Genomic DNA, 13418 nt, shown 5'->3' with positions numbered 1-13418 from the left:
CTTCTTGATAAAGTTAACTATTCCATTAATATTCTGCCCTATGCACAAGCCAGTGTTTGGATGCAAAAGGCCACCCCACCTGTCTACCACGTAAGCACAGTAACAGGTACATCAGTATCAGCCACCTTCCAAAGATCCACCTGCTCAGGAACTACGACCTCACGACAGAAGTCGCTGCAGAAGTCACTTTCAGTTACCCACGAGTTTACTCCAAAAAACACTGAAACGCACACAAGATTTCATACTCTCGCTAATGGCAATGCAGAGAAAAGCACCACCACTCAGGCCCCAAACTACCTTTTGTACAATTTCAATCCACGCACCACTTCAGTGGTTCAAATACTGTTTGTGACAAAGCCTGAAACAAAGACTTTATTCTTCAGTACTGGGGGAGGGAGCGGGGGAAGAAGAAATCCCGCTTCACCCATCTAGCACCGTCACGAGGAAGTTGCCCAACGCACGCGAATTTCTCCGTCTATAGGGGGAGGCTCGCACGGCTTTCGAAAAGCAGCCTAGAGACAGGAATGCCGGTGCTAGGAGACACGGCAGCCGCCAGCTTACCGCGCTCCCTGCGGCCGGCCGGGGCTGGTGGGGCGGCCCGGCAGCCGGTGCGGAGGGGAGCTGGCACGGGGGCGCCGGCCCCACGCTACCCCACTCCCGGGCGAGCCTGCCGGGGCCCCCACCTCACCTCACCCTGCCCCTCAGCCCCGCTCCCCCTCCCCGCCGCCGCGCCAGACCGCGGCAGGCCCGCAGGAAACCCCCGCCCTGAGGGGAGACCCGCCCGGCCCGGCCCGGCCCCACGGAGAAGCCGCCGCCCGCCCTCCGCGGAGAAAGGAAGGGGGAAGCGCGGGGTGGGGCGGTCACAGGCCTCACCTCCTCGCCCGGCAGACCGAACACCTCAACAGGAGAAGCCGCCATGGCCGAGCGGCGCGCGCTCCCCGCACTCCCGCCGCCGTGTTTACCCGCCGCCACCGCCCCGCCGCGCGGCCGGCCACCGCCCCGCCCACAGCCCCGCCCACAGCCCGCCGCGCGCGAGAGCGGCGGCCGCCCCCCAGCACCGCGAGCGCGCGCCCCCCTCCTCCCTCCGGCCCCCCGCCTCGCCTGATTGGCGCAGAAGCCGCGCCACCGCCCACCCGGGAGGTGGCAGCGCCTCCCGATTGGCTCTCGCTGCGCGCCCCGCCCGGAGACACACGCCGCGCGGGCAGCCCGAGGGGGCGCGCGGCCCAAGGCGGCGGGGCGGGCGGGCCCGCCCCCGCCTCCCTCAGCTCCACCGCCCCTCAGGGCGCCCGGCGCCTCCGGCCGGCCTGCCGCCCGCCCCGGGGGGCACACCGGGACAGCACCGTACCTGCCCCCTGCCCTGCTCGAGGGGCACCCCTTAGCTAGGTCATGGGGTGAATCAAATCGTTTTTCTAAAAATTTTCCCTGTGGTTTACATCGTCGGGGTCTTTTCCCCATCTCTGAGGGCCAGGCACAAGCTGTGGGAGCTCTTGCCTAAACCCCTCGCATCCAGGGAAACTTCTAGAATTGCAAAAATTTGGGGAAAAATGAGAGGAAAAAATAATCATTGTCAATGCACAGAAAGGACCTTGCCCGCCAGGACGAGGTAGTGCTGCCTTCCAGGGTACTGAGAGGAGGAAGGAAGTCCCTGCTGTGTAAGGAGCTGACCTGACAAAACACCCAAGCAGGGAGAATGCTAGAGGAGAGAAAAAGATAAACTGTAAAAGCCTTGTCTGAAATCAAAGCAACGTTGTCGTCAAGACTTTATATTTTCTCAAAAGAAAAATCTGCCCCACCCCCCCCACCCCGTTCAAACTTACAAGCGGTAAAGCAACACGTTAGGGAGCTGAACGCTTGAGGTTATTCCCAAATCACCGTTCAGTGGTACTTCCCAGCCATCACCCGCACTCCCATAGGAAGGACCTGGTTCCACAATGGTTTTGTAAATGGCTTGAATTTACGCTGCCTTCAACAGCTGCCCGTGAATGACTCGGGACTCCTTGTCTGCCCACCGGCCTTCCCAGCCAGCAGAGGACAACAGGAAGAGCTGTGCTAAAAAAAATATAAAATAGGGTGGTTTAGTCCGAGCTTTGTAGCCGTAAGCCTTTCTACAAGCCTGAGCCAAACTCTTCCAGGCACTGCACAGCCTGCGAGTGCAGAGAACGTACCTTCATCTTAGGATGAACATGTGGAAAATCACATGTGTCGCTAACAACAAAAAAATGTAGCAGCACCTTTACTGGCAGGGAACCAGTGTCGTTTGTCACCTTTCAGCTCATCCAGCCTGGCCCCTCACGACCTGGGTGACCTACTTCTCTCATCATCCGATGAGAAACACGACCCCTTCCAAAACAAACACAGACCCAGGCTCAGCTCTTTGGACTGTGCCCCAAGCAGATCATGAAACACCCAGATAACTAACACCTCCACAGCAGGGCGCAGGCAAGCCTCTGCCCATTATCACACACACTTGCGCTCTCCTCCCAGGGCTAGCAGGAGGCTCCAAGGAAAGGCAATCTCAACAGCAACATCGGTTTGTGCATGTGCCAAAATCAATGTAGGGTATTACCTATGAAAAATCAGGTGAGTATCTGAGAAACAAAGTGCCATTTGGGCAAGTGTCTTCATAGTCATGATCATCTATGAATATGAACAGGTAGATTTATATGGGGAAACAATGTCTTTTACTAGACCAACTCATAAAGTTTGGAAAAAAGACACAGATAAGCTTTTGGGTAATTCAAAAGAAACAAGCCCCTCCTGTTTCTGGATCAAGCCTCTGGACACCCAGCGTTTGTCTCCAGTTCCCTTCACTCAGCCTTGCCTACAGCACTCTCCTAGCATGAGTTTAGAGGCTTGTCCAAATTTAAGTGGGAGGTTCCTGGGTGACAGCCAAGCAATGAAAACCTGCCTAAGTTACAGCAGGCATGATTTCCAGGTCCAGTTACTTTGTGAAGCACTTGTTTCTGTGATTGAGCCTAATGTTGATGAGTAAACTGTTCTTACAGCTTGCTAGAAAAAGCATGTGAGTTTGTGGCTGTCGAGCATGAATACCTGGTTTTGCAGTGCTGCATCTTACAGTCTGCTAGAGTGTACAAACCATGTCAGACAGAAAGCATGAGACCCCCAAAAGCTTGTGGGTTTTTTTTTTCAAAATTGTATTGGTTAGTTTAATAAAAGATACTTGTTTATTTCTCCCTATATATCTCCTACGACAACATTCTTGTCACTTGCCTGAACTCTGCTCACCTGTTTTTCCACAGTCTCAGTCTCAGCTTTTCTGAACAATAGAAGGCTATGAGAAGCACTCTCAAGCATCCTGACGTCCTGTTTAACAAATGTTTTGTTTGTGAAAATTTTATTAGCACATTAGTTATTGGGCTTTTTTGTAAGACATCAAAACTCAAACATTAAATTCTGAGTAACGTGTCATTTCAGTAACTTTAAAATTTGAAATAATGCCCTCTTGAAATTTACAACAGGGCATTAGCATACTCAATTTGTTATATTACATATTTTAAGTAGCAGAGTGTAGCATAGCCCCAAATAAGATCTCACTGATAATTTTTTTGTGTGGAAAGACCACTAATTGTCCAGAACAGGAGTTACAACACAGTCAAATCCCAAATCCATAAGTAGATGATCTGCTATCAACAAGGCTTGTGTTTGTTACCTGGTTTGTTACCAGGTTTGTTACCTGGAGGCATCCATATGCTAAGATAAGAGCTATGTGCATTTTCAGTGGGATCAATAGTTATCTTCAATATTCCAGCAAGACATGTAGCAGTTCATTCAAAATAGAAGAATTTTAAATTAAAGTATTCTTTTACTTAAAAACAGGGGAAAATAAACCACAATTTGTTTGTTAACAAACATTCAGTTCTTATGTAAGATATGTATCTCCAGCATTTAATATTTTATGGTCTTACGCAATTACAGACTAATAGAGGAGGAGAGCTCTTCTGAGAGCTCTTCCTCTTTCTGCAAATAATTGATTTTCAGTTGCAGAGAATAACCTGTATTTGGATCATCTGAGTGCAATGGAACACTTTAACTGTATATCAAGACCATTAAAAACATATTAATATTTTATCTCATTATTCCATCCCAATAGTGAGTTGTCATCTGGTAACAAAGAAGTTTGACTTCTCTTGCCATCTAAATTAACCTTCAGACCCATGAAAGATCAAAAAATTACAAACTTTAAAAATATTTTCCATCTCTTAGATGATGGTGTTCAGCCTGATAGACCCAATTTGTGGTCTGAATTTTATATACATTTGCAATATTTGGTTTGCATCTTTTTTTATCATAAATGTTTTTATAAGCTGAAGAGAATCCATACACTCTAATACAGAACTGCTTTGAAAAAAGCAAAGCATCGTTTGTTCTTAAAGGAGGAAATAATATGGAAAAAGATTTGTTTCAGAATTCAAAGGGTTATCATAATAAAATAATCTTTAGCTTAAGAATGTATATTAATGATAGTCATGGTTAAGTTACAAAAGCTAGGACATCAAGTGACGTCAGAGTATGTTTTATCTTATTAAATATAGGATATACTTTTGCTACAGAGGATCTTAAATCAAATTGGATAAATTATCTTCACTGCTTTTCCTTTAAACCAAAGGAATCAGAAGTAATTTTAACTGCAATTAAACAAAAAAATCCGGATGGAAATGACACATACATATTTTTTGTCCTATTGTCTTTTGTTCTACTGAGTCATACAATAGAAAATGTTATGATGAACCACTCGCAACATCACAGTGGCAGGTAAATGGAAAACTACATACAAGAGGGAATTAATAGAAAAAAATTATATTGCTAGTGATTCATTGCTGTGACTAAGAGAAGTAAATACCTACTGATAGCCTAGTAATCTCAATTTCTCTACTACCATGGCAATGACTCACTAAGGAGACTAATGCCAGAGATACAGTTAAGAGCCCAAGACTCAACACTCTTCTTGGCGCTACAGTTAACATGCAAATACATGCTAGATCCTGGTGCTTAATACTAGATTTCCAACACTGTGATAATAAGATGCAAAATTGATACAAAGATGAAAGATTAAATTTTGTAAGCAAGAACTTCAGTCTGGTAAAAGTCACCCCAGACTGACTGTTGTCTCTGCATTGCATTGCAACTAGACTGCCGTTAACTTAACTCAGGTTTTCACCAGTCCCTTTCTGTTCCTTTTCTTTCTCAGTTCTCCAAAGTCACTGGTTCTGTTTTCTTCAACTTTTCTTCTTTCCCGTAGAAGCAACATATCTTCTGTTTGGACACGTGCTGCTTGCTGTGTTGCCTGCTGCCAAGCCGCTGCCTCCAGTTGTCTCAAACCCTGCAGCCCTACTTGTCCCTGTGGGATGACAGCAAGGTGTGCATGACTGTCACCCAGGGAGAGACCAGATGTGAACCAGAAATTCTCCACTCAAGTAGCTCCTTTTCAGGGCAGCCTGCAGACAAAATTTAACACTGCTCTCAGAGCGTGGGTCTGCGTTCCCAAGGCACTAACACCTGCCTGGGGCCAGCTCTCTCTGTCCCCCTTCAGAGATCCCTGTCCCCCAGGAAAGCTGCTGAGATCTCCAGCTCTCACTGGGGGAGGCTGTGAGAAGGGAAAGATGTAAGAAATGTTTTTCCTAATTTCTGTGACTAGTATAACAGTTTACAAGCAATTTCTTTTGGAAATCTCTCTGGCTTGATGAGCAAACTTGCATAGTAAGAAGAGCAACTGTGGTGGAGGTGGAAAGTCGCACTCATTTTGTGCATATGCATTTGAATGAAGTGGTAAACACTTGTCTGAATCACCACCACTCAAATGTCATCTTTCTCTCCCTATTTTCAGCTTGAGGGGGAGGAGAGCTGCCAGAACAGAAATCCGGAGGTGCTGAGCTCCAGTCAACTGCTGTCACGCTGTTCCCAGCTTAATTCACCATCAGTGATCCCATGGTTAACAGTGTCATTGTGGATATTTCTAACAGCTCAACCCATTGCAATGTTACAACAGTAAGATCTTTCCGGGGATGATGTATTTGGGCTTTTCTTCTTTAAATACCTTGAGGTTATCGTTCTCCATATGTGTATGAAGTAGTATGTGCTATATGCTCTTTGCCAGTGCCTAAAACATTGCTAAGACCAGAGGAAGCTACTGTTCTGACTGGGCGCATGACTGAGCAGCACTCACGCACTCCCATCTTTACTCCTCTCTCATTTTCACACAAGATGCTCCTTCTCACAGTGTTTCTTCCTTATTCCATTAGAAAAATGGCAATAGCAAGTAATTGCCATTTTAAGTCGGTTTTAATTACTTCTGAGTTTTTTTTAGTGTTCAATTACTTTTGAGTATACAGATTTTCAATATGTTGTCCTTGGTCCACTGATTGGTTTCCAATGAACTTGAAAGTGTTGCCACTGGGAATTAATTACCAATAAGGCCAAACTAGACATAATAGCACACCATCCAAGAAGTGTCCACACATCTTCAGGTCTGGCTGGCATAGAAAGTAACCCCACAAGGAAGTACTCCTAAAAAACAGGATGTCTGACAAGGATGTAGGGCTTTGTGCATGCTGTAAAAGGGTACCTGTTAGTGAGAAGCCTATTACCTCTGCCAAACAAAGGGAAATGCAAATATCCTCCTGAATTACATAGATACCTTTTGTAAATATTACTTATTAAAAAATGCAACTTCAGATAATTCCTAAAGCAGCAAAATAATTCTAAAGTTATGTGCAGCACAACAGGTCTTCAGCAATTCCGTATTAGTAAGCACTGAGGTCTCCTATTTTGCTCTTGCAGAGACAGCCATTTTAGGCCACAGCATTAGTTTTGCTTTCCACAAGTAATCCTTGTCAGAGTAGATTTTAGTCATGCCATTGGCACAAGAACCTCTGAGCAGGGCCTCTTGGACATGGGCACTTCATCTCCCCTCTCATCTATACATACGTAGCAGGAGAGATTGTTCTGATTTTCAAAGCAGTTTGAAATAGAATCAAATAGCATTTTGTTCCAGTCAGAAATAACCAGTGCTAATACACACATTTCAGTGTGCTAAACAGCACATTTCAAAATGCCTCCTCTTGACTCAGAGCAAGGAGGAATTGGGCTTGAGCTCTCTGGGAACCAATTATCACAGCCCTTGGAATAAGTGTCCTGTTGAAGTACTGATACGGAGCAAGCAAATTGAACACTCAAGGGTATTTTTGATGGAGAAAGGAGATGAGTGAGTCCTAATCAGTTAGTTTACAATGTAATACAGTTACACAGCTGTGTTTTCCCATCCATACTAAAAAACAAAGAAGGATATTTGAGAAGAGGGAGTCCAATAGCTCTCTAAAGTAAGCACATTGAGAAGCACAGCTTTGTAGCGATGAGTAGCTCAGCTACCCGAGGAACGCTGCAGGGACAGTCATTTCTCTTGATTCCTACTAGCCACCCTCCTCCACATGGCACTCAGAAAACCTGAGGCTACAGATGGACTGAGCCCCAGCAGCAGCCAGGTAAGCGCCCTGTTCAAGAGTCTTCACCGAAATCCACTAGCACCAAGTTAGTAACTGGACATAAGGCTATCAACTCCTCAATAAATGGAGATGTTATTCTCAGCTTCCTATGCATCTCCTTTTTCCTACCTTTAAGATACATGAAGGCTTTAAAAACAAGTTTAGATTATTTGGTATAATTTCTATACTACTCTGAAAATATTTCTACCAAAAGTGGCTACTTGTATGCATAGGTGGGTTAAAATGGAACCTTCTCACAAGCTCCTGAGACTCATTTCCATCCTTGGGCCAATTTTTCAAGTACATTTTTAACGTTTGTGTCAAAACCCCCCCACATATGCAACAGAGTATGCTCCAGATCAGTGGCATACTGCTAACTTTATTTGAACATTATTTGAAATAGCATCTTGAGATCTCCTGAAAATTTGATTCTAGTGGGCATCATCTAATTAAGTACTGTGGATAGGCAAAGTTCCAATGATACATAACTTATCATAATCCATACATTATCCATATCCAGTTTATTACAAGGAAGCTGACAACAGAGGAAAGATGAGCCACAGGGACAAAAATGGACCTTTTTAATGATTGCAGAGCTGAGGCATTACCAGATATAGAAATGGGTAGGCAGGCCCAGGAAGAACAGACTCAGGAGGAGCCACGACAAAGTCATTGGAGAATAGATATGCAAATGTTTCAAGGCAACACATCTCGAGTATTTACATCACTAGGAGGGCATCTCCTACGTATTCAAAGCACATAGCAGAAATGTTATGATCTGTCAGGAATCTGGCTATATATTCTGCATTATAGCAAGGTGGTCTTCTATTTTGGGTATTTAAACACTGCAATCTGCAGAATGAAACTGCTGTCTTTTTAGTACTGTATGTTTTCTACGCAAATCTCTCCATGTCTTCGGTTCACTTTTGACTTAATTGATCTGGCCTTGCTTAGTTTGTATTTTACCCTTTTTTCTTTTTTTAACAAGTTGAGCAGGAAAAGCAAAAGAGACTAAAAGATTAGTGCTAGATGAACCTTAAGGTCCCCTCCAACCCAAACCCTTCTACAATTCTATGATTTGCAATTTCATTAGGTAATGTTAATTCTGCACTTGGAGGTGCTGGTTTGTTATGACAGCAGTAAAAAAGGCGCTCAGATTCTGTGAAGCATTGCTTAAAATGCCATTTGCTAGAGCTAGCACTATAAAGAAAGAGAGGACAGTAGAGAGTCTTACATCCATCCCTTCAGATCCCCGAGCTACGCAGCACTGAACAGGCCTCCAATCCACATGCAGATCCTGCCCACAGAATGGTCACCCCATTTTGTTCATTTGAGCTATTATGCGATTTTCTTACAAGAAAACAACTCTGTTCATCATTTCTACTGTCAGACAGAAAGGATGTTTACATGAGAACGTCTTGCTGCACTTTTAGATAAAGGCAAGGACACACAGGTGGCGTAATCGCCGGCACCAAGTGGGAGCTGTCTGCAGGCTGCTCTATTACGGTTACCTGGCCAAGTCACCCTGCAACTAGGGGATAAGCACAGCACAACACAGGAACAGTACAGCACAGCACAGGCCTGTGCATATTCCAGTTAATTGTTAACTGTTATGTGGATCACCAGCTGCTTGATATGTAACGGTCTTCTGGCCGGGATGATTACAGATAACTATTAGAAACACTATGCAGATTAAAACTTTTATGTGAACCGCAAAGTTTGAAAGTTTTATTGCACTACCTTATAAGCATTATTCAGAAACATCTTAAGCGTACAGTCAGGTCACTGCTCATTTCTTAAGTTTGGAATTGCTTTCCAGAGTTATTCCACAATTTGTAAGCCTCACTATACATTTTTCTTGTATTTCCTCTCCTTACCCAAGCTTAACTCATGCCATTTGTAAGGGGGGAGGAGGGCAGCAAGATCCAAGTATTGGTTATCACGCATCAGAGGAGGCCTAGATAATTAAAAGTTTGCTGTCAAATGAATTTGATGATCATTAAATATTATGCTTAAACTTTACCTGAGTGAGAGCAGCCGTGCTATACAGTCAGATCCAGTTAGGTTTACTCAACCCTCCAGCCTTGATGCACATGCTGACAAAGTGAGGTTGGAAAGAAGCTCCGGAGGTCACCTAGTCCATCCCCCCCAGCTCTCATGCACTGGGTTCAGATTGAGCTTCTAGCTCTTGGGTATAGGAGAGCAGCTTTCGCAGAGGCAGTTTATTCTGCGACCACCTAATAATGCCGGGCTTCTTTCTCTGGAGAAGATGGTGGTATCAATTGCCGGAGACACTGTACAGACTACATGAACCACCGGCTAATTCAACACAGCAATCCTTATGACCCTAGAGAAGGAATTCTGTTTACCAGAATACCAGCTGCATTCACATATGCAGATTTATATTTCTGGAGATGTAAAAATATTTCTAAGCAGTTGTTTAGAATGTCTCTGGATGTCTTTATTAAACATATATAAACAAAAGCCTACAAAGCTCATGACTTGAACATTTTGAGGTAGTTATTTTGATCATGCATTTAGTTCGACATTTCTATCTTCTTAAGTCTTTCCTGTTAGGCCATTTCCGTTCACAGTCACAGATTTGTTTGCTCTTATGACCCTTTTTATTAACCATTAAGGCCAATTCTTTCCAGTCTAACAGCTGAGAGGTTCCGATTAAAACCCATTATTACTTCAGATGAACTATCAATTTCTAAAATAGCCTTTTATATCTCCTACATTATATTCCATCTCATTCCTTGGGAATTTTTCATTTGCATTTTTTATGACTGTGGAACATGGAGAAAGCGTGTCTGTGAATTGTTTATTGAGAACTCTTTTTAAAGCATGTTAATTTAGAATCCAGTGAGATAGATTAATATCATACCCTCCAATTTACCCTCCAATATCATACCCTCATGTTAAAATTAATCTGTCTGATGCTCTTTCATTCATGCTGCCTCATTTATGTCTCCCTGCTGATTCCTTTTCTTTGTTGATGAACTTAAAGTGATTTTGTGCCACCATCAAATCTGCCACCTGCCAGTTCATCTCAGCACCTCTGTAGTCTGGGATGGAGTCTGTTAACCAGTGCTATCTTTTTGGCATGAAAACCTGAATATTTATCCTCACCCTCATTTTCTCCTAGCCGGTTCCTACTCTGTGGCAATATTTTTCCATCGTGTTCACGTAGACTGTGCTGGGAATGCTGCTGGGTTTACATACAATTTTACAACCCAAATAAAGGACTCTATAGATCAAAACAGCATATTTTCCCCTTTATGGCAGCAAGCCAACCTGCACCATAACACTGTCTTGTAAGAGTGCTTTACTAGTGTCAAAAAGCAAAACCAGCCAAGCACCGCCACCACGGATGGCTATACCAGCAATAGGATGTTGTATGCTACAACAGCAAGAGCCACCACCCAGACAGAAAACGAACACTTTGACCAGCACCTGCACCGGGATGAATGCAGCACAGAGGAGCTGCACGTGACAACAACTCTAACTAGCATGACTATCATCACCACGTTCTGCAGTACAGCCTCAGCCAAAATATTATTTTAATGTTTGATGGTAAATTTGAACTGTCAGGTTCAACCATAAGCTGCAACCGTTTTTATCCCCCAAATGTAATAGTATCACCGCTCAGGTACTTTCCACTTAAAAGGGATACCTACAAAAATGGAATACAAAAAGTGAATGGTCAGAAGCTTATTACCACCAACTTCTCTCAAGAGATTACTCTGAGAGCACAGACTGATCAAGGCATCCCAGCTAGGAAGATTCACCTTCGTGCTCAGCTTTAAGGGTATGACTGGGCTCAGCAACTGCAGCAAGTTGGTACGGCTGGGCAGCTGTCATCTGTCTTTGCACAAACTAGAAAGCTCTGTATTTCAGGTCAACCTTAATGCACATTTTCCATATAAAGAAAAAACTCCAGAAATCATTTTAATATAAAATGTTTTTATTGGTTTTGAAAACATTTAAAAAACAATTTTTGAGCACTTTCAATAAAAAAAATAACTGAAATGCTACTGCAATATTCAACTACTGTAGTTTCAGCAGTACAACAGACAACAAAACACTGGGGAAGAGGGGAGAAACTGGATTTCCTGCACTAAATGAAAACGTGGAACAGGGATTTTTCTTTCCTTATGGTGCAGTAAATAAAGCACAGTATAGTACAAGACTATTATATGAACCTCAGATGCACTGCACAAGAAACGCTTTCCTTCTTTTCAGTTCAGAAGTCAGTGCTTATTGCAATTAATTGCAAATTATTTACTTCATGAATTCTTATCATGATAAAATGATGCAAAAAGGTTTTTCAACACCAGAACAATAAAAAATAATCCAAGAAAGGAACATATTCAACAATAACTAAGCTGAATTAGTTAACATAAAAAAGTAAATAACTTGTGAATAACTATGCTCACCTGGTTAACACTGAACCAGTTTCAATACAGCAAAAGAATAAAAAAAATAAAAGTGGTTACAGGAATATATCTAGCACTGTACAAGATTAAGTCATTAACACTCATGCACGTTTTGTGATCATGTATTAACATGGTGAAGCAAACTAAACTTAATTTTTCCTGCTGTAATATTCTCATGTAAGAGAATAAGAAATAGAAATATCTCATTGAGATCAATGCACATTGCTACATAAGACAATTTCACCTGTCACTTTTAATGACATTTTGCCTTTTAATAATGTAACACATTAAAAAGGGGGGGTTTTTTTTGTTTTGCCTTTTTTTTTTTTTCATCTGTGGGCCGTATTTGTTGCATTTATCCTAAGGAATGTGCCTGCCACAGGTTCAACAGAATTGTAGTGCAATATATGAACCCAGAAAGTTTGCTGGACTAACCAACCAACCAAATTTAAAGTGTTTGCTGCAATACTGTACACAGGGTACAAATTCACTAGTTTGTATACTTTAGCAAAAGCTGCTATCAAAATAAGTTATTTCTCATGTTAGTAGGAAGCCAATAATGTAAACAAGGGGTCAGAACTGTCTCAAATTCTTAGTTTTGGAGTATCTGACACAGACAGGCTTCCATTTTTTAGAATCACAGAATTTTCCTTTGGGTATTGCATACTTTGGTGTGCAGTAGTGCTCTGTCTCAATGTATTGTAAAGGACTAACTAGCACTAAGTACAGGGATCTAACATTATTAATAACACCAACACACAAACACCTCTAAAATAATACATACCAATGTACAAAGCTGTGCCTGTGCCTTGGATTTTACTTGAAACAATCCTTATCGAATTTAACACTTCTTAAATTAAACATATATTTGCTTTAAATCCACTGATTATAGAATATTTCCGCTAATGAAGTCACATGTTAGGCCCAATGTAATGCTTGTATTTAAAAATAATTTTAAACGCACTTTTAAAAACCTTTGGTGACGGCTGCATAATTTAGAACACATAAGCTTTAAATCTACTCTTGCTTTTCTGAGAAATGTTCTTAAAGAACTAGTGGAGTTAGACAAAAACTTACTTCCCCCAAGCCCACGTCAGTCTCAGTGTTAGCGACGTGGAGGTGCAGCCAGCATGTCACGCAAACGCGTGGGCTGCTGCACCACGTGTGCGGCTTCTCCCCACAGCGCCGGCACTCGCGTCCTCCCCCATCACTCCCCATTGGAAGGTAGGTTTCACGTATTCACAGTAGTGCTGGCACTTCACACAGGGTCGGGAGAAGAAAAAGAGGTGCTAAGTGTCTCTCAGACCCAGTGAAGTCAACAAGGTAAGAGGATGTTCAGCACATCTCTGGCAAAAGGCCACAAGCAGGTACAGAACTCAAGCCCTGCCTTCAGCAACTTTAGTCTACAAGAAAAATGGTTCAAGCCTTACTGACAGACACCTGGCAAGATAACAAGCAGAAGGCTACCATGCAGTTTTTA

The 13418-nt window shown here is 43.0% G+C and overlaps 1 protein-coding gene across 1 annotated transcript in view; it reads right to left on the bottom strand.

The window, feature by feature from the left end:
• NEDD4 (NEDD4 E3 ubiquitin protein ligase) overlaps window positions 1–991 on the bottom strand; it is a 66074-nt gene extending 65083 nt beyond the window's left edge. The window contains exon 1 of the mRNA XM_075505966.1: window positions 874–991. Coding sequence (XP_075362081.1) covers window positions 874–918 — 45 coding nt within the window. The 5' untranslated portion in view covers window positions 919–991. The remainder of the gene's footprint in view (window positions 1–873) is intronic.
• Window positions 992–13418: the final 12427 nt, after the last annotated feature.

The sequence above is a fragment of the Mycteria americana genome, chromosome 6, assembly GCF_035582795.1.
Source record: "Mycteria americana isolate JAX WOST 10 ecotype Jacksonville Zoo and Gardens chromosome 6, USCA_MyAme_1.0, whole genome shotgun sequence".
Lineage (NCBI taxonomy): Eukaryota > Metazoa > Chordata > Aves > Ciconiiformes > Ciconiidae > Mycteria > Mycteria americana.
Note: the sequence above shows the minus strand (reverse complement) of the source record. Positions and strands in the feature narration are given on the sequence as shown.